This window comes from Rosa rugosa, chromosome 6 (assembly GCF_958449725.1).
Source record: "Rosa rugosa chromosome 6, drRosRugo1.1, whole genome shotgun sequence".
NCBI lineage: Eukaryota > Viridiplantae > Streptophyta > Magnoliopsida > Rosales > Rosaceae > Rosa > Rosa rugosa.
In genome coordinates this window covers 21474556-21497006 of record NC_084825.1, presented here as the reverse complement: position 1 = coordinate 21497006, position 22451 = coordinate 21474556, and the positions used below count along the sequence as shown (strand labels likewise).

The window sequence follows — 22451 nt, the reverse complement described above, 5'->3', positions numbered from 1 at the left end:
CATTTGTGAATCAAATATCTGCTGTATCAGTACCTAACAAAGTGCAGGATGCATTGGGGGATCCAAAGTGGAGGAAGGCAATGGAGGAAGAGATGGAGGCGTTGCAGAAGAACAATACCTGGCAACTTGTGCCTCCACCACTAGGCAAGAAGGCTGTAGGTTGTCGTTGGGTGTTTATCGTGAAGCATAATGCAGATGGATCAGTGAATCGGTACAAAGCACGCCTTGTAACAAAGGGGTTTACTCAGACGTATGGTATAGACTATGATGAAACATTTGCCCCTGTTGCCAAGATGAACACTATTCGGGTTCTGCTCTCATTTGCTGCAAGTTTAAACTGGCCACTCCGACAGTTTGATGTCAAGAATGCATTTCTTCATGGAGAGTTAGCCGAGGAAGTGTACATGAGCCTTCCACTTGGGTATGTAGTTGCTTCTCCTGGTGATTTTGTCTGCAGATTGAGAAAATCCCTGTATGGTCTCAAACAGTCACCTTGTGCTTGGTTTGGAAGATTTTCACAATTCATGCGGAAGGTTGGTTACAGACAGAGCAACTCAGACCATACCTTGTTCCTCAAGCATCAACATGGGAAGGTAACAACTCTAATTATTTATGTGGATGATATGGTAATTACTGGCAATGATACTGTTGAGATGGATAGACTACAGAGACAGCTAGCCTCTGAGTTTGAGATGAAGGACTTGGGTGAACTCAAGTAGTTCTTAGGGATTGAGGTAGCCAGGGGGAGAGAAGGAATCTATCTGTGCCAGAGGAAGTACGTTCTGGACTTGTTGACAGAGACATGTTTGTTGGATTGCAGACCTTTTGATACTCCTATTGAGCAGAATCATTGTTTAGCTGAGTATCCAGATCAGGTACCTACTGATCGAGCTCGCTATCAGAGGTTAGTTGGGCGCTTGATTTATCTGGCTCATACTAGACCAGACGTTGCATATGCAGTGAGTGTGGTGAGTCAGTTCATGCATAAAGTGAGTGAAAGTCACATGGATGCTGTTATGTGGATTTTGAAATACTTAAAGTCAGCTCCAGGAAGAGGAGTACTGTTTTCTAAACACAACAATATTCTTGAGGTTTATGGCTTCACAGATGCAGATTGGGCTGGAAATATCACAGACAGGAGGTCGACATCTGGATACTTTACCTTTGTGGGAGGTAATTTGGTTACATGGAAGAGTAAGAAACAGAAAGTTGTGGCACGTTCTAGTGCTGAGGCCGAGTATAGAGGTATGGCTCACGGAGTGTGTGAGTTGTTATGGCTGAGAAATCTGTTACGTGATCTGGGTTTCAAACTCAAAAATTCCATGCAGTTGTATTGTGACAACAAGGCAGCGATTGACATATCACAGAATCCAGTACAGCATGATTGTACTAAACATGTGGAGGTTGATCGTCACTTTATAAAGGAGAAGCTAGATGCCAAAATTATTAGCTTTCCTTTTGTTCCAACTGAAGAGCAACTTGCGGATGTACTTACCAAAGGAGTTTCCAGAAAGGCGTTTTATGACTCACTAAGCAAGTTGGGCATGGTTGATGTATATGCGCCAACTTGAGGGGGAGTGTTAGTGTGAGTCATCGTTCCCTATTAGGAATAGAGCACAAGGGAAGATATTGTTGTAACTACTTACCTTGTATATGTTGTGTAGTACAGTAGTACACAATAGTTGTAGTACGTTGTAGTACGATTGTAATCTGTTTATATACACCACAGAATGGGTGTAATTACATATCAGAAAATTCATTCTCTCAATCTTGTCTTATTTGACTATATATAGGAAAAATTTACAATATGTGCACATATTATTGAAACAGTGTGGCTTGCATTATAGTCATTTGGAAGCCTATATCAGAAAATGGTCTTTTGTATAAAACCCTTTACCCATAACTGATAATGTAGGAATTCTATGTCGTAACTCGTAAATAAAGTACCACTAATCATGCAATCCCACAATATTAGTTTCCATGTACGATAAGCACTTACTATTTTTCTCCCCTCTAAATATACGATCTTCATCAATTGTTAAATTGATTTACAAAGAGCAAATATTATTTGCAAAGATTTGAACTTGACATACTCAAAAGGAAGTATAATATTTGCAAAGATTTGAAGGAAGCGGTCTTTCATTATCTAGACTCTTCACGTTTCCACGCTAATCAACGTGGAATGAAATGTTTCCGTCCAAATCATGGATTTGGCTTCTCTGCTATAACTATAATTTGCTAGAAAAAAAAGTGCATAATCTGGCCCTTAAAACTTCTTGATGTTTCTTGATGTGGCATCAGCTGGCCCTTAAAACTATATCTGACGGCTATGATGAAATCCAAGCAAATTATAGCAAAGTAAATTATAGCAGAGAAGCCAAGTCCCCAAATCATTGTGTTGGCTTTTTATGTTGAGTCCCATAGCGTGGACTTAATTGTAATTAGGTGGAGTATTAAAGTCAAAGTAAGCACGCTACGATTTATAATCTACTTTTGTAAATTGTAATGGACTAATGGGTGAGTTCTCCACGGTTTCGCAGACCAAGATATCTTGATCATGACACCTCATCGTATTAGCTTGGCTTGGAACACTTCGATCGACTATTAGAGTTGCCAATTTCATGTCTGCAATATGATCGATCGAATTAAACCTGTAACGAATGAGTTATGTGGTGATCATGAACCTGATCCTCTTGTTAACCGGGATGGATTTATGACTCTAAAAGTCCAAGGTAAAGGAACGTCCTGTGACAAGTAGCTAGTACCACTACTACAAGTCTACGACTAGGTTTGGTTAACTATCTGGTTACATAACTCATGTGGTGGCTTTTGTCAATGAAGCCAATGTACTAACATAGTAAGTGCCGCATCTATACATGAGACAAGCATGGTGTATTACATCATATTTACCCTTCATACATATTTGGTTCATGATTTTTCCCAAAGTGGAGAATGTAAGCATTTCGCAACAACTCTTGTTCCTCTACATACATATGTTATGATGTATAACACATCACTATATATGGGATTAAACTAACCTATTAACTGTATTCTCGCCATACCCTATATAAATGTAATTCATTCCTTGCCAATTTTCTTCAAACTATCTGTCACATTTTAAAAATCCTACTATGAACTTGAAAGAGAGTGAAAACATAGCAGTTACTGATGCAAAGGCAGCGGCCAAAGGAAAGGCTGCAGAAGGTGCTCCTACTGCTGCTGTAGTCGGGACGAAAACCAAAACACAAACTAGAAGAGGATCCAATAAGAATGGTCGAGCAATCGTAGACTTGGTCCTGAGGCTTGGTGCCAGTACAGCAGCTTAATTACACTACGGGCAATTCTGACCAGATTCTTCCTTTCTTCACAAAGTTCCTCCAGTTCCAATTTCTAACCAGTAACCAGATTCTTTCCTTCTTCACACAGTTCCTCCAGTTCCACGCTCAATACAATGATCTCCCGACTCTCACGTATGCAATTTAGAGACGGTTTTGCATGGCCTTTGAATTCTTAAAGTGATATTGATGGCTAACAAAATAGGTGTTTAATGAAAGAGTATTGATAGTTTGATACAGATTTTTATTTATCAATATTTTGACTTTATCTTCATGTAATGCAACATGGACTCTGAAATGTAGCAGTATTTGCTTTTAAATGAATCTTCTATCAGGCCTTAGTAATATTCTCTTTCTAAATACAGGGAGATATCAAGGAGTAAATGACTCTACTAGTATACTTGATGTGAGCATTCAAGCAGATATCAGTTACATGCTCTATTTTGTGCTTGAAAGTTAAAGTTACTCAGCTGCATCCTATGTGGTTCCTCTGGAGTCTGGAGAATTGGCCGCAATTTAGTCTTTGCTACTCAAAAATCTTTCATTCTTATGTCTTTGCTTTTCCAATTTCTGTTGAAAGATGTTTAAGACATATGTAATTTGTATGATCGATATAAGAACAAGTAAATTTGTGGAACACGATTCGGCTTTCAATTAATGAGCAATGGCATCTAAAATGAAATTGATAGTTACCACTGTATTCCATTTTACACTGCAGAACAGTGGTAATGAATCCATGGTTCACTAGCTCTAAAAGTCTAGATTCTCAAATTTCACATCGTGTTTTATCCTCAGCCTATGTTTTGGTCAGATATTGTATTTTCATGTGAAGGAGACAGAAATTTTTTTAACGAGGCCTGGAACCCAGTCTAGCTGGGGGTTTGGCCCTCACACCCATATTATTAGTTGAAGATACAATGGGGGGGACTTAATGCCTTAACCCCATGAAATATACATGAATCGATTCTCTTAGATATCGATGTAAAAGAGAAAAACTGTTAACTAAAATGCAAAGTGCTCAAAATCTGAATAAGCAGGCATTCCACTCTCCTACTTCCATGGTATTTGGCTGCTCATCAATCATTAGATCTTCCAAAAAAGACATAGGCCAGTTTTCACCAAGCATAGCGTCACTCAAGTTCTCTCCATCCACATTGGCTTCAGCTCCCATTTGCTGCTCCAGATTTTCTTCTCCTAGTTGAGATTCAGATTCCAATTGTTGCAGTCCTGAATTGTCATCAACTAGCGAGGCAACATTTTCAGCATAAAATTCTGCATCAAACCACTTTTCTAATTCAGCCAACTCCAAGGGCGATTCTCCTTGATCAGCCTCGAATTGTTGGAGTCCCATATTCTCTTCTTGATCAGTGTATGGTAGAAGACGTTGTCGTCTCTCTCTCGGCTCCTCAATAACCCATTCAGGATCAATGTTATCTCCATCGTCGTCCACGACATAATCTTCAAGCATCTCCTCTTTTTCTTGCCTTTTTCTCTTCTTTTCCGGTAGTGCATCATTCTTCCTAAGTAAACAAAGAACGTATTCATTCTTGTCTACTTGTTTCTTGTGCAGGAGTTGTGACTTATCAAGTTCAAACTCATACATGATCCAGCAACCATGATGCACAGAGCCCTTGTTCTTGTAGGTGTAGGTTTTCTTGAAACCAAGAAGAGTAGATGTTGGCTGCTGATTCTGATCAAGAAGATATATCTCCTTTGCTGCGTTTAGGCCTCTCCAAGTACCGCCACTCCCAACTGTTCTGCTTGCACGTGAGCTTCTTGCAGTCTTCTTCTTCTTTTGGGTGAAGAAGTAGAGATCTTTGTTCCTCCTCAAGTCGTTGGATCTTCTTGCTTCGAATCTTTCCCATATTTTCCAAGGATCTTGGTCACCGTAAAGATCCATCTCGCAGATGACTTCTTCGTTGCCGGGCACTTGCATCCCGTTCACCTTAGGCTTAAGGTAGAACATGAGTAGCTCATCTTCCATGGGGCAAAACCGTTGGCCTGGAAGAAGCATACCACCACCCTCCATGAATGAAAAGACCTAATTCTTTTGCTGGTAAAAGAATTGCTTTGCCCTAAGCGTCCGAGAACCAACTTACTAGGGGAACCGACTTTAGAGATTTAGAGACTAACTCGCAGGAACCCAATTAAAGCCTGGATCTTGTTGCCAGAGCCGTTGAAGAAGAAGATGAGCGCGAGTACCTCAAACCCTAGAAAGCCTTCGTTGAATAGAAGAGGGCTTAGAGAGAGAGAGAGAGAGAGAGCGAGAAGAAGAAGAGAGAGAAATGCTAGATCTTTAGCCTACGATGTTACTGACTAGTGTTTGGGAGGATGAATTTATAGAAACTGAGATTGCGTACAAAGCAAGCGGAACCGACTTACTGATATTTAGAAGGAAAAAAAAAACCCTTCTTCATTAAGCAAACTGAGAAGAAGAAGAGAGAGAAAGGGGCTAGATCTTTAGCCTACGATGTTACTGACTAGGGTTTGGGAGGATGGATTTATAGAAACTGAGATTGCGTACAAAGCAAGCGGAACCGACTTACTGATATTTAGAAGAAAAAAAAAAAAAAAAAAAACCCTTCTTCATTAAGCAAACTGAGAAGAAGAAGAGAGAGAAAGGCTAGATCATTAAGTAATGAAGTTTTTTTAGGTCAGTAATGATTTCCCTCTTTTCAAAATCACTTATACAGTAAGTTACTGTTACCTCTGGCACAAGAAAAAAGCAGCTGCTATTTCTTACCTCGGAGCACTTCCACAAGTTCATGACGAATCTAATGGCCATGTGAACCATGGAATATATCTATAGCAGTGTAGGGTCTATGGTAGCTACTGGCAAAACTAGGGCCACAGCGTCAACAACTACAGCTGCATCTACAACTACAAAACTAGGGCTACATAATGAATCTATATTCAATACTAGAAGACCATGCATTTATCAAAACACTAATCCTAGACATAAATTCATCAATCGACCTGAAGAAAAGTCCATAAACAACCCAAAAACTCATCTATGCAACATTCCAAATAGGCCACGTGTCACGCCCCGAATTTTGAATAATAAGTTCAAATCCGAAACATGAATTAAACCACTTAATCAAATAAACGTTCTGAATTTTTTTCTCAAAACAACCTCACCACACGATACACAAACTTCAAATTTCGAAACCTCGAGTTCATTATTACAATTCACTCTCACAAGAAATATTGTAAAGCTCTAAATGAGCATAACACACCTCACCGGCTCACAAAGCAATTCAGATTGACACAATTGCAGCTACTCTACGCAGCTCGATCTCCGTCCTGATTCTCTTGACCTGTAGGATTACCCGCTACACAATTTGAATAGTGTACCGGGATTGCAACAACACAAACCCGGTAAGCTTTTGACAGCCCGTATGAGTAAACAAGGAATTGCACGACTTTAAAGAACAAATCAATTTAAGTGATTCTTAGTATAAAAATTGAAGTGCACAACGTCACTTCAAACATCAATCAACTCACATCTCACCATGACCATCCAAACAACTAAACTTTCCCTTTCCAGTATATACTCAAGGGTATATGATAGTTATAAAAACCCCTCCACGCAGCATGTCATACTCAAAGACACATAAAAACTTGAGGTTATCCCTCAAACAGTATGATGGCAGACAGACTAGAGCTCTAACTGAATCGTAACCTGTCACCTTGGCCAAGGTTCAATCTTACGATAATACGTGTCATAATCATCGACACACGATGAAGACACCTGCCACTATCATCGACGCACGATGAAAACACTTGCCACAATCATCGACACACGATGAAAATACTTGGCACTTTCATCGACACACGATGAGAACACTTGCCACAATCATCGACACACGATGAAAATACTGGGCACTTTCATCGACACACGATGAGAACACTTGCCACAATCATCGACACACGATGAGAATACTTGACACCATCATCGACACACGATGAGAACACTTGACACTAACATATAATTCGTCTACACATTTCAACTATCGCACTTTACTCAACTACTCTTTATCACGAACAACTCAATACATCACACAATGTCATAACTTTCAATATATATTTCACGTAAATATATATATATATATATATACGTAATCACCTACACAAGAGTGACTACTAATACCATCTGTAGTTCACATGCAATAAAAACAAGAAATTCATTTTTATACTTAAATTCATTTTCCTTACCTGTGAGTAGTAGCCTTATGAACCGTAGTCGATCAAGTTCATATTATTTCAAAACAAATCTTTATTTTCTTAAAACAATTTTCCACACCTTTATAATTCAATATAAATCACTAAATTTCGGTTCATGAAGGAACCATGTGCGATTTTACTCACCTCGATATTCCCGCTGCGTCTTCAGTTTAACACAATACACACCGAAATCGCTCACCCAAGGGAGACCGTCAATCACCTAATCACACATGACCTTAACTTAGCCAATAACTCAAAAACATATTCAAACGACAATCCAACGGTCGGATCGAAATTAAATGATGATCCAACGGTCGGATCCTCACGGATCGCCCTTAGGATCACCCTCCAAAAATCATCACGAAGATCCAACGGTCTGATCTTCCTGAATCGTCCTTACTAACATCTTCACAATTTTATACGAAAATCCGACGGACGGATTCTCACGAATCGCCTCCCTAATCACTGTTTTGCATTTATACGAAGATCCAACGGTCGGATCTTCGCCCATGACCACACAAAGTCACTGGGACAGTCATAAGATCATCATATCAAAACTACAAGTCCATCTGACGGTCCTAACTTCACATATCACAAATCTAACGATCGAAATCGATCGAAACTTAAAAATTCATAACTTAATCATACGATATCCAAAAATTGCATATAATATATCAAGATGATCGTATTGAAATATAGAATCTAAAAATGCACAGAAACTATATTTTTGACCCCCGGAGGTGGCCGGAAAGGGCCGCCGGAATTAGTGGCAGAGCCGCCGCCGACCACCGCCAATGGTGTCGGGGCCGGGCTGCTCCTCTTCCTCTCATCATGCTTAACAACTTTCATAACTACCATGTAAGCTGAAAATAACCGGAAGTGGTTGAAATTACCTAAAACAGTCGAGGTGGCCGGAAAATTTCCAGAATCCGGCGAAATTTGCAGAATCCGGCAAGGCTTGATTTCGACGTCAAAACTTCAATTTCAGGCTTTGATCCCTTCTAGAGAGTTGTTAAGAAACTCAAGGTGAACTCATTGGTTCAAGAATCACAGAAAAATATGGTCTGTAGCTCGAGATATACCGATCGAAAGCTTCGGTGGTCGGAAAAATTCCAGAATCCGGCGAGCTTGAGTTTCGACGTAAAAACTTCAACGAAACGCTTCTATTCCTTCTGGAGAGTTGTTCAGAACTTCAAGACGAACTCACTAAGCCAAGAATCACATAAAGAGGTGGTCTGTAACTCGAGATACACGGATCGAAGGGTTGTTTGTCGATCTAAACCAGTCGAGCTCCGATGAACGTGAAATCGTTCTACCCAGGTCTGGTCCTTCTTGGTGCTTGTTCAGAAAGTTGAGGCGAATCCAATGAGACAAGAATCAAGAGAATTAGCGGCCTGTAGCTCAAGATATCGAGATAGAACCAAATCGAGCTCAAAACGGAACCGTGTCCTCCGCCGCCACTGCCGGCCGTGTTGCGGTGCAAGGTTGCCACTGGTAGCTGCGCAAGAACGAGGTGGAACTATAGGAACTGGTCTGGTCTTGATTGGTGGTCGGTGGAGGGAGAGATGAGTTGATGAAGATTGCTCTGTTTCTTGGATGGTTTTCGGACGTGAGACAGAGAGAGTGAGAGAGAGTTGTCTGGTATGATTGAATGATTATTCAATTATGCATAATCATGAATGATGATTAAGACACCGGCCTTGAATCAAGGAACACCCTTCCTTTTAACAAAGGTGTTTGCCACCAACTGTTTTGGTTAAAAGAAAAACCGGTTATTACAATCTACCCTCCTTAAAGAAATTTCGTCCCGAAATTTAAGTGCAAGTTAATTGCTCTCGATTACGGTTAACCTAACCATCGAATCTCCATCTTTCCCAAAACTGTAGTAATCTACAAAGCCACAGCCCTTTGTATAAAAATACATTCCTATGGCCACTAAATCCTTTCATCACAAACGTAAACTCACACAACAAGAATTCACAGATGAAATCCTCATTCCCACTTAAGTCATCAACATGACATTCCTTCACCGCATCATTTCTCAAATTTTCAACACAACAATTGCCTCAAGCAACCCACACTCAAATCACCACGTGACATTGCACATATAGCTGTTTTCACACAGATCGTCATCCTGTACTGGCATACAAGCACAGTAAACACTCCCACAAAGCGTTTCGCTACTCAATTAGCATCACTCAAAACAAATCATTCTCAAAAGCACGCCAATAAAACATGTCACCCAGTGATGATGACTTGGGCTTGCTCAATCCTTGGGCTAAGCATTAGGGCTGGCCAATTGGGCCGAAGAAACCGAACCATCCACATTTCGAACCGGCCCGAACCAATTTGGGTTTAACATTTGGGCCTACCATTCAGGCCGAACAATTGGGCTTACTATTTGGGCCTACCAATCGGCCCACCAACTTTCAGCTCGACTACGGTATGAAATTGTACATACCGTAGGTATACCGTATATATGTATGCATACCGTATAGACCGTATATATGTATGCATACCGTATAGACCGTATATACGTATGCATACCGTACAAACCGTATATATGTATGCATACCGTGCATACCGTATATGCGTCCGTATATCAAGCATATACGAGATCCAAAAAAATTTGTAGGAGGCAAGGTTCGAACTCCCGACCTCGAACACGAAGGTTTTGCTCCCAACCACTGAAGCAAGAGCTGCCTTCATTAATATATGCTCACATGTTATATTTATTATGTCATAAGCGACATAAATAAAATAACGGGGGAGGCAAGGTTCGAAACCTCAACCTGCTGCACGAAACCTTTGTCCCCAACCACTGGAGCACAAGCTGTGCTTAATATAATGTGTACAAATTTTATACTTATTATGTCATAAACGAACATAATAAAAATAAACGAGAGGCGAGGTTCGAACCTCAGACCTCTTGTACACGAACTTTACACTCAACCACTCGAGCACGGCTGCTCACGTTATTATCCATACCAATCTTTTTATTTAAACCAACTGTTTCAACAATTCGGCCCAAAACATCCAAGACTGTTGCAGAAACCCAGCCCAACGTATCCAAAACTGTTACAGAAATCCGGCCCAACTCATCCAAAACTGTTTCAGAAACTCGGCCCATCATGTCCAAAACTGTTTCTGAAACTCGGCCCATCAGGCCTCCACCCACAGCTACAGTGATGCCTTGATCCGAGACAGGCCCAAATACGGCCCATTTGTGTCACGGCTTATCCCTTCCGTGATTTACGGCAGTCAAATCTGCTTTCGGCTACAGCTGTCTGCCACAGCGCCTCGAGATTCCCTCGGTCCCCTTACACGCTCTCCACGCGCCAACAACTTTTCCGGGTTTCAGGGCGACTTTAATCCAACGCGTAGAATGAATCACAGGAATCGTCCATCCAACGGTGGAGATCTGATCACCTTGTTCTATAAATAGGTGCATTCTGGAGAAAAACTGTTCACACCAAAGAAAAGAAATTTCTCCAGAGTTTTAGTCTTTCTCTCTCAAACTCTTCAGCCTTTCTTTTCTCAAATTTCCAGTCCTTCCCTCACCAATCTTCAATCCTTCTCTCTCAGATCTTCAGCCCTTCTTTCATCTGAGAAGTTCAGATCTCCAACACCACTCTCAACATCATCGTTCTTCAATTTTCACTTCCTCTCAACTCATCACCATGGAACCACGAACTCTGCAACTAATGGAGCTACAAACCCAGCAACAAATCGAGGATGGAGGAAACAACCAAGCAGCCGGGAGTAGTGCCAACACGGATTTCTGGCGAAGCCGTACCAGGTGGATTCCTACTCCAGATCAAATAAGAATCCTCAAGGATCTTTACTACGACAAGGGAGTTAAGACCCCAACTACAGAGCATATTCACGAGATCTGTCTCCAGCTGCAACAGTATGGACAGGTTGAGGGCAAGAATATTTATTTTTGGTTCCAGAATGTCAGGGCTCGAGAGAAGCAGATGAAGAGGTGCAATCAGGCTACTCAAGTGCCCATGGGAACTAGTTCTCCTGGTACTGGTGGATCTATTGATCTCAATTTTGGGTCCACTGGTTCTACTGGTGCTGGTGGATCCATCGACATCAATTTTGGGCCAGCTGGTGGATCCATTGACATCAATTTTGGGTCCACTAGTTCTACTGGTGCTGGTGGATCCATTGATCTCAATTTTGGTTCCACTGCTTCTACTGGTAATGAAGGATTTATTTACTTAAATTTTGTTTCATAATTTTCCTCACCCTTCAATACTAATACCAGTACAACTCTTTTGGCACAACAGGAGGACAATCTTCCATGGAACAACCAGGAGGAGTTTGCCAGGAGTTTGAAACTCTTCCTCTGTTCCCCGTGCACGGCGAGGACGTCTATGGTAACCCGAAGACTACTTCCGAGGAAGGTAGCGCATATGATTACTATTTCGGTGGCTCAGGCGGTTACAACCGTGGATCTCCAGTTTCTCTTGAGCTCAGCCTCAACCCATCCGGAGCTACTGATTAGGCTTAGTATAGCGTAGTTCCAATTTCCTTTTTGTAATATTAAATCAATAAGATGGTGTGCATGTTTTCTTTTCTTTTTGTTTAACCAACAACAACACCAAGGATCGAACCTTGGTCACCCAATACTATTTTCAAAACCATAAACAACTCTACTGCACACATCTTTCATAATGATGCAATAAAAACAATCACTTAAAAAGAATCCAACAATCAATTAAGTCGCATCGAGGTCTAGCTAGTATCCTCTGAGTCAAACCAAACACAAACAATTTCATCGATAGGATTAGGGATTTATAAAGCTAAACACATCCTGAGTTAGCTAGGAAAAACCCACGTCTTTAGAGTTACTCTTATAGAATCTCGATAATTCCATCTATCAATTGCTTCAACAAAAACTCACCACAATTCAATCCCTAACATTTAGCGATTCAGAAATCGAATCAAACTCCATATCACATAGTAATTCACTTGAACCACTATGGATACCTAACAAAGTCACTAAAATCAATATCCGAAATTGCGTTTAACTATATCACCTAAAATCAATCACCAAAGGCACACAAAATTCAATTTCATTCACTTGAACAAAACTATATTCACAAGTCACGGTCAGGTCATCAACCCATGGTGTTCAAATGAATAAACTTCAAATCCAGTTTTCCTTGTGAATCGTAACGTATCGTTCCAAAATGATGCAAGCAACATCAACCACGTATATAAGACACATCTCGCGAACTCAATTCAAATTCCGAATCACCAAAACTACTACTAATTCCAATTCTACCAACAATCCTGATTCTGAAGGAATTATAGTACTCAACGACAACCCAAAACAATGGTCTCTCATCTCTAACCATCGAGCACAAAATAAAACTCTTGTCTCGCACCTTAAACCCTGCTTAACAACTTACAAGCACAAGGAAGAAGTAACCACAATAATTTCTTCCCTAACCTCAACCCTACTAACAAACTCCACAAGGACATCTCATTACAAAACAAGATATTTAATCCTTGATACGTACATCCCATCCAAACATCTGTACGTCCAACTTAAGAAGACAAAATTTATAACAATTCATACTCGTATCCACACTAGGTACGTGCATAGGTTAACATCATGCCTTCAACCAAACACTTCAACATCCAAAAGGACCTCACTTCCATAAAACAAATCTCACCGACTCATCAGAGTTAAATCTAGAGGTCTCTATTCCTCGAAGATTACAACCTGCGGAAACTAAACTTATTCTAATACGAACTTAGAAGACAACTCTACGGTTCTAAGTACTACCCCTTTCGAATATCCATCCCTATGAAGTATAGTATGCTTGGCTAATACACGTATAACACTTAAAACGCAGTATAAGTCAATACAAGTCCATATTAACCAAGTCGATACTACAGGGAAGGTATTCACGTTCCTAAAACGACCTAGCGGCCTAAACAACTCTCAACACTCACGCATACCCAATGACTTAGCCAATACCGAAGAGCACACGATGGGGATCCGCTGCAGACGGGCCATCACTCGGAAAGTATTGACACATCACCGAATATGCACCTTACGCTCTGATACCAAACTGTCACGCCCCGAATTTTGAATAATAAGTTCAAATCCGAAACATGAATTAAACCACTTAATCAAATAAACGTTCTGAATTTTTTTCTCAAAACAACCTCACCACACGATACACAAACTTCAAATTTCGAAACCTCGAGTTCATTATTACAATTCACTCTCACAAGAAATATTGTAAAGCTCTAAATGAGCATAACACACCTCACCGGCTCACAAAGCAATTCAGATTGACACAATTGCAGCTACTCTACGCAGCTCGATCTCCGTCCTGATTCTCTTGACCTGTAGGATTACCCGCTACACAATTTGAATAGTGTACCGGGATTGCAACAACACAAACCCGGTAAGCTTTTGACAGCCCGTATGAGTAAACAAGGAATTGCACGACTTTAAAGAACAAATCAATTTAAGTGATTCTTAGTATAAAAATTGAAGTGCACAACGTCACTTCAAACATCAATCAACTCACATCTCACCATGACCATCCAAACAACTAAACTTTCCCTTTCCAGTATATACTCAAGGGTATATGATAGTTATAAAAACCCCTCCACGCAGCATGTCATACTCAAAGACACATAAAAACTTGAGGTTATCCCTCAAACAGTATGATGGCAGACAGACTAGAGCTCTAACTGAATCGTAACCTGTCACCTTGGCCAAGGTTCAATCTTACGATAATACGTGTCATAATCATCGACACACGATGAAGACACCTGCCACTATCATCGACGCACGATGAAAACACTTGCCACAATCATCGACACACGATGAAAATACTTGGCACTTTCATCGACACACGATGAGAACACTTGCCACAATCATCGACACACGATGAAAATACTGGGCACTTTCATCGACACACGATGAGAACACTTGCCACAATCATCGACACACGATGAGAATACTTGACACCATCATCGACACACGATGAGAACACTTGACACTAACATATAATTCGTCTACACATTTCAACTATCGCACTTTACTCAACTACTCTTTATCACGAACAACTCAATACATCACACAATGTCATAACTTTCAATATATATTTCACGTAAATATATATATATATATATATACGTAATCACCTACACAAGAGTGACTACTAATACCATCTGTAGTTCACATGCAATAAAAACAAGAAATTCATTTTTATACTTAAATTCATTTTCCTTACCTGTGAGTAGTAGCCTTATGAACCGTAGTCGATCAAGTTCATATTATTTCAAAACAAATCTTTATTTTCTTAAAACAATTTTCCACACCTTTATAATTCAATATAAATCACTAAATTTCGGTTCATGAAGGAACCATGTGCGATTTTACTCACCTCGATATTCCCGCTGCGTCTTCAGTTTAACACAATACACACCGAAATCGCTCACCCAAGGGAGACCGTCAATCACCTAATCACACATGACCTTAACTTAGCCAATAACTCAAAAACATATTCAAACGACAATCCAACGGTCGGATCGAAATTAAATGATGATCCAACGGTCGGATCCTCACGGATCGCCCTTAGGATCACCCTCCAAAAATCATCACGAAGATCCAACGGTCTGATCTTCCTGAATCGTCCTTACTAACATCTTCACAATTTTATACGAAAATCCGACGGACGGATTCTCACGAATCGCCTCCCTAATCACTGTTTTGCATTTATACGAAGATCCAACGGTCGGATCTTCGCCCATGACCACACAAAGTCACTGGGACAGTCATAAGATCATCATATCAAAACTACAAGTCCATCTGACGGTCCTAACTTCACATATCACAAATCTAACGATCGAAATCGATCGAAACTTAAAAATTCATAACTTAATCATACGATATCCAAAAATTGCATATAATATATCAAGATGATCGTATTGAAATATAGAATCTAAAAATGCACAGAAACTATATTTTTGACCCCCGGAGGTGGCCGGAAAGGGCCGCCGGAATTAGTGGCAGAGCCGCCGCCGACCACCGCCAATGGTGTCGGGGCCGGGCTGCTCCTCTTCCTCTCATCATGCTTAACAACTTTCATAACTACCATGTAAGCTGAAAATAACCGGAAGTGGTTGAAATTACCTAAAACAGTCGAGGTGGCCGGAAAATTTCCAGAATCCGGCGAAATTTGCAGAATCCGGCAAGGCTTGATTTCGACGTCAAAACTTCAATTTCAGGCTTTGATCCCTTCTAGAGAGTTGTTAAGAAACTCAAGGTGAACTCATTGGTTCAAGAATCACAGAAAAATATGGTCTGTAGCTCGAGATATACCGATCGAAAGCTTCGGTGGTCGGAAAAATTCCAGAATCCGGCGAGCTTGAGTTTCGACGTAAAAACTTCAACGAAACGCTTCTATTCCTTCTGGAGAGTTGTTCAGAACTTCAAGACGAACTCACTAAGCCAAGAATCACATAAAGAGGTGGTCTGTAACTCGAGATACACGGATCGAAGGGTTGTTTGTCGATCTAAACCAGTCGAGCTCCGATGAACGTGAAATCGTTCTACCCAGGTCTGGTCCTTCTTGGTGCTTGTTCAGAAAGTTGAGGCGAATCCAATGAGACAAGAATCAAGAGAATTAGCGGCCTGTAGCTCAAGATATCGAGATAGAACCAAATCGAGCTCAAAACGGAACCGTGTCCTCCGCCGCCACTGCCGGCCGTGTTGCGGTGCAAGGTTGCCACTGGTAGCTGCGCAAGAACGAGGTGGAACTATAGGAACTGGTCTGGTCTTGATTGGTGGTCGGTGGAGGGAGAGATGAGTTGATGAAGATTGCTCTGTTTCTTGGATGGTTTTCGGACGTGAGACAGAGAGAGTGAGAGAGAGTTGTCTGGTATGATTGAATGATTATTCAATTATGCATAATCATGAATGATGATTAAGACACCGGCCTTGAATCAAGGAACACCCTTCCTTTTAACAAAGGTGTTTGCCACCAACTGTTTTGGTTAAAAGAAAAACCGGTTATTACACCACGTACACACCATCTAGCATAGGTTCTGTTTCAGCATCATCAATCTTTTGAGTTAAGTTTCCAATGTTTGCTATGAAAAACTGATGCAGTAGGTTGCTCCTGAGCATTGTAAATCCAAGTATCTGATGAAATAAGACTACGAAATACAGGGAAGTCAACAAAAAGTTTGGACTTAAAAGATTGGAATATGTATCCTCGTAAGGTTAAAATTACAGTCCTGATATCTTTTATAATAAAGTAGCTAGTTTTGAGGACAGCCAAGTGGTCGATAGGGACAATCCCAAATGAAAACATAAAGAAAGAATAAAACAAAAAGAATCAGGTATAAGATTCATCAAAAATCTTACACGAACTACAGCCATGATACTACTCGCTCATACTAGTAATATTCATCTGTAAAATAAGGGTCAAAAATCTTGAATAGAGATTACCACTTTGCTTTAGAAGGGTGGAAGAATCACAGCGCAATCCAATGGCACAAAGTATGCTGAATCCCGAAAGGGTTTGTGTTGTAATCAAATACTTTTTTGGAGAGAGAATCCCTAAATTGCAGAGCCTTCTTAGGTCAAGAAAAACGTCTTTCCTTTTTCTTTTCGACCAAGAAAAAGTATTTACCTTCAAGAAAGTCTTTTAATTTTGAATTAGGAAACTGTTCCCTTTTCCTTATAGGAAACCCAAACAGAACCAATTACTGAAATCAAGCCCTATAAAAATAGGAACAGTGGGATATCTACCCTCACACACTCCTAACAAGCAAGAAGAAACCAAATCAAATTTGTACTCTCTCTCAGCGATGTCATCGAGTTTCAGCAGTTCAAGAAGTGGCAGCGGCATGGTGGTACCCATGGAAGAGGTACAGAAGGTCTTCAACAAGTTCGACGAGAATGGTGACGGACTCATCTCTTCCGATGAGCTCAAGAACGTTTTGTGTGAGCTGGGGTGTGAGGTGAAGTCGGAGGGAGTGCAGGCTGTGATGTCCGAGTTCGACAAGGACGGCGACGGCCACATCGACCTGGAGGAGTTCACAAAACTCATGAATGGATCTGCGTCAAGCAAGGATATCCGTAATGATATCCGTGACGCCTTCGATGTCTTCGATCTTGACAAGAACGGCCTGATCTCGGCTAGTGAACTTCATGAGGTGCTCAACCGCTTAGGCTTAGGGCAGAAGTGCTCCGTCGGGAAATGTGCCACCATGATCACCAAATTTGACGCCGATGGAGATGGCTTCGTTAACTTTCAAGAGTTCAAGAATATGATGAACCGCTCTTAAAATCCTGACCTATCAATTTCATCAAAAGCCATTTCAATTAGGATTTTGTATTTTCATAGGGATTTAGGGGGGTGTATTCAATCTAGATTTTAAATGATTTTGTGTGACTTTTTATAATCCGTGGATTCTCATGGATTCTGCAGAATCTACGGATTGTTTTAAATCCATATAGATTTGAACAGATTCTAATGTATTGTATTAGCAAAGATTTGTGTGGATTTTAATAAGTGCATGGATTGTTTTGTTTTGTGCTATGTTGTAGTTATTTATTTGTTTATTATCTTGATTGCAAGCTCCTTATGTGAATCGTATTGATTACCAGCTAATTGATATATCTGAAGATGGCATTGTAAGTACTTAATACACTTATCAATCAGAAGAAGTAGAAAACGATTATAAACAGGCATAATCTATGGCCTTTCAAACAAATATAAGCAAAATATGCATAGATAAGATTTTCAGCAGCACTTAGGAAACCTAAGCACAACATAAGATAATGTATGTGCTAAATTCACACGGGTAGGAGACTTTTTGCAGAAGAAGTATGTAGGCAGTAAGATCAAAGCAGTTAGAGTCTTAGAGACCACTCTGCAACAGCCACCTAAGAAATGATCCACTTGCTAGTGCCGTCATTGGCAAAATAGATACGAGATAGAAGGCTTGATGCAGGAAACGCTACGAGCATTGTCACACTGCTTAGAAGTAGAAGAATCCAATATGAGATTGGCTTGCTTTTATATTCTTCCTAAGCCACTGTCTTCAGGGCAGAAATCCAGGCACGCAATGAAACTGGAGGATTTGGTGAATCCTCCTCCATTCTTCCCCCCTAATATGAATAAACGATGGTCAGAAATGATCCATAATAGACTTGGTTAAACAATTAATGTTAACATTTTGGAGAACAGTAAATCCAAACACTGATGATTTGAAGTTTGAACAATGCAAAATCATGGTTTCAAAAAAATTACACTTTTCTCTTTCTTCTGTGAAGATACATAATGTGATTGTATATGCAGTAAATCAGTAAGATTGAACACACAGTGATAGTTCGTGATTATATGATACCTAGGGAAATTAGGGTGGAGCAAAATATAGAAAAGGAGAACAAGAGGGAGGAAACACAGTTTCCATGTTTAGTATCAAAGTCAGCTCAAGGGTGATGAATCATTACCTATATATATGTTCGAGTATGTCTCAAATTAATGCTATGGAGGACTATAAATATAAGCACAATGATTAATGGAAAGAAATAGGCTGCAATATACACAAGGTAAATGCATGTGATATGACTCTTTCATTGTCTGATGAAACTAGATATAGCTATAGATAGGGTGCAGCCTTAGTTGAAATAACAAGCCTACAGTTATGAGCTACAGGAATACCACTGAGCAGAATACTAACAACAAACTGATCCCTCAATAATTGGCTAAATCAGTATATTAACTGTAAGAAGATTACAACAAAGTTTACAGACTTGGTTAGAAACACATGACAAACAACCTTTGAAAGGCACAGAGCAGTGCTAGTGCACAGTGTCTCTATTGAACATATTTTTATTGTTTTATGCTAAAATGCATATAACTTCTTCCTATATAAGTTTTAACCAGCTTAATGATCATTTATTTTGTACAACTAGTCTTCATTTGGTTATACGTGCATCTAGTGATTTTACAATCATGTATGTGACTTTTATAGGTACCACTCCAGCCACCAATACTTTATCTTAATGACATCAGATATATTTGCCATATTTTGTTTCTTATATCAGATGACTACCAGAAATAGATTGGCATAGTAACACAGACCATAGTGATTACTATTCAAAATGTAAGAAGAACATAAAAAACAGATAACAAAGAAGACTTACGCATGGTCCAAACTAACTTAGACTTGTTTTATGTCCTCTTCTACGGATTCAAACTTACACCAGAGAATATCAAATCTGAAGCATAAGCCACAACACATCTGCAAAACATATATATTACGATAATCAATGATACATATTGGTAGATGGTATCGTTTGTTCCTCTACATCCTAACCACCCAAAACACAACCAGCACAACACCTCTCGCCAAAACAATGCCCCTTTCCTGCCACTCAAAAACTTGAATCTCTCACACATTAGGGCATTACATGAGTCTGGATAATTCAAGTTCACATTACCACCCTTAACATAGAGGATTTTGAACAGAAAGAACTCTTACAACTCATCTGAGAAAGCTAAAAAGGGAACAAATAGATCAACCTGGAGGACGTAATCAAGTTCTAGTTTTTCAAACGAAGTTGAATGCACCAGATATAAGAATTAAAAGAATAACTTATGATCAATGATAATTCTGCTTTCATTTCGTTCAATTTGCTCATACCACTTTGACATGATGAATTCGAGTTAAAAGCCCATACCTGTAATATCCAATTCCTCCATTGATAGAGAACTCTCGAGCAACTCGGTGCATGATTACCACCCAACTCGAAAACTTGAATAGAATTGAATTTTTGTTGAAGAACCCGGCTATGGCACACGGTGTTCGATAAGTAAAGATACAAGCTTGCTTGAGAACTCTTTTCACCATGAGGAAGCGCTCAGCATCAGATCACCAGAGACCAATTCCTAGAGGCCGTCAAATCGGACAGAGATTGGAGCCTTGATGTGATTACGTGTCAGGAAAATGGGAGTACCCAAATGATCAATTCCCAGTTTCAATCAATTGGAGACGCTCTAAGGTGGATGTCGTTGTCGGTTCATCTTCTACTCGGGTTTCATCTTTAGAGTGAGAGAGAAAAAGACGTCAAAATCTCACCTATACAGACTGGATTTCTAATAGGGTTTGGAATTTATACCAAGCACTTCAGAATCCTTCACAATCCAGTTATTAATACAATCCTTCAAAATCGTTGGTCTTTTGAATACCACCAGATTTAGAAGAATTTTTTAAAATCTTAATTGAATACCACCAGATTTATAAGGACTTTTTAAAATCTTAATTGAATACCACAGGATTTTAAAAGACTTTTAAAATACAAAACAATCCAATAGACTCCTGATTGAATACACCCCCCATAGGGTTACATTTTGAGTCTGTAATTCGACCCACATTGTAACGGAAGATACGTTTCATTAAGATTTTAAAAATTTTCTTCTATTATTATTATTATTAACATCTTCATCGACATTATCTAATTTATCCTAGCTTTTAATTATTTTGTATTCACTGATCAGCCTACCGTGGCGATGGTCATCATAGGCATCCATAGAAGGCATGCCGAGGGTGATAGTCGTCACCGACGAAGGAATGGAGTGCAGTACGTGTATGCTTGGAAAGCTTCAAAGTCTGCGGTGAAGCCAAGAAGATGCCTTGTAAGCACAGGTTTCTAATGCGCATCAAACTAAGCAAGTAACTGAACAAAATGGCGTTACCACTTATAGATTATCATTTGTATCAAGAATCATCAAAATGTGCCAAAGTGCTGCATCTGCACTTCAATGAATGGAAATAAACATAAGAAGAGAACAATACAATACCTTCACCCGAAAAGCAACCAAAACACAATTACACGCAATATTGAACACATTTAAGACTCAAAGCAATAAACACACCTGTGTCTGTGTTTTCCTTCTTCACTGACCCGGTCCAGAGACCATCCAAATGGCAACCATCTTATATCTTCACAGAGACCTACATAAATCAAGGAGACCTCATGAAACACCCAAATCACTGGAAAACAAAATCTCAAAATTACCCAATGACAATTAGGTGAATCTGCAATCTTTGAGTCGATTTTGATATTCTCTGCGCTCCAAACAATTGATACTGATAATTAGGTTTTGTAGGAGGAAGATGAGGTGGATAGTATTGCAGTTTCTCCGGTGTTCAACCACGCTTGGGAGTAACCCGTGTTTATCCTCTTCTTTTCCGCTGCATAGGTATAATTTTGCCCTTCTTTTATTTAATCCATTTGCCATAGAGTTATATATATATTAGGAGGGGCAATTTGAGCGTCTTAAAAAATTTAACCTTAAGCAATATTTGCTTAATTAATACTAGCCACTTAACATGTGCTTCGCACATGTCAATTGGCTTTTATTTTAATTTTTTTAAATTAAAAAAAAGTTATCTTTCCTGATTTTAGGGAAATTTCTCTTTTTTTCGTGGGAGGTATTGCAATTTTTTGAAATATGATATAGTCAATTAACTATCTCATCCTCATCTAGAAATAATTTATTTATTAATACCTATATTATGTGAGGGCATATATGGTAGTTCAAAAATTTAACCATTCCCTCAAGAATTGGCTTAATTATATAAGATTTAGGGAAATTTCTCTTTTTTTCGTGGGAGGTATTGCAATTTTTTGAAATATGATATAGTCAATTAACTATCTCATCCTCATCTAGAAATAATTTATTTATTAATACCTATATTATGTGAGGGCATATATGGTAGTTCAAAAATTTAACCATTCCCTCAAGAATTGGCTTAATTATATAAGATATACTAGCATTTATCCACACATGCTCTGCATGTGCAAATTATTATTATTATTATTCAGAAAAA

The 22451-nt window shown here is 39.5% G+C and overlaps 2 protein-coding genes and 3 long non-coding RNA genes across 5 annotated transcripts; 1 reads left to right on the top strand and 4 right to left on the bottom strand.

Moving 5' to 3' along the window:
* Positions 1-4353: 4353 nt before the first annotated feature.
* Positions 4354-5364, bottom strand: LOC133716381 (NAC domain containing protein 52-like). Its single transcript, XM_062143092.1, has one exon. The coding sequence runs from the start codon at positions 5362-5364 to the stop codon at positions 4354-4356; it is 1011 nt and encodes a 336-aa protein (XP_061999076.1).
* Positions 5365-6416: 1052 nt separating this feature from the next.
* Positions 6417-8939, bottom strand: LOC133718620 (uncharacterized). The gene is made up of 3 exons (XR_009850419.1): positions 8453-8939; positions 7704-7779; positions 6417-6667 (listed from the first exon to the last, which is right to left on the bottom strand). It is a non-coding gene; the product is annotated as an uncharacterized LOC133718620 (long non-coding RNA).
* Positions 8940-13483: 4544 nt separating this feature from the next.
* Positions 13484-16219, bottom strand: LOC133718561 (uncharacterized). Its single transcript, XR_009850366.1, has 3 exons — positions 15733-16219; positions 14984-15059; positions 13484-13947 (listed from the first exon to the last, which is right to left on the bottom strand). It is a non-coding gene; the product is annotated as an uncharacterized LOC133718561 (long non-coding RNA).
* A 1195-nt stretch (positions 16220-17414) lies between these two features.
* On the top strand, positions 17415-17894 carry LOC133714573 (probable calcium-binding protein CML23). Its single transcript, XM_062140710.1, has one exon. It carries the CDS (start codon positions 17415-17417, stop codon positions 17892-17894), a length of 480 nt encoding a protein of 159 aa, XP_061996694.1.
* A 489-nt stretch (positions 17895-18383) lies between these two features.
* LOC133713613 (uncharacterized) lies at positions 18384-20603 on the bottom strand. The gene is made up of 3 exons (XR_009848152.1): positions 20299-20603; positions 19762-19859; positions 18384-18720 (listed from the first exon to the last, which is right to left on the bottom strand). It is a non-coding gene; the product is annotated as an uncharacterized LOC133713613 (long non-coding RNA).
* Between the last annotated feature and the right edge of the window lie 1848 nt (positions 20604-22451).

Coding starts and splice junctions, on each gene's coding strand:
- LOC133716381 (XM_062143092.1), bottom strand. CDS start 5,364: ATGGAGGGTGGTGGTATGCTTCTTCCAGGCCAACGGTTTTGCCCCATG.
- LOC133714573 (XM_062140710.1), top strand. CDS start 17,415: ATGTCATCGAGTTTCAGCAGTTCAAGAAGTGGCAGCGGCATGGTGGTA.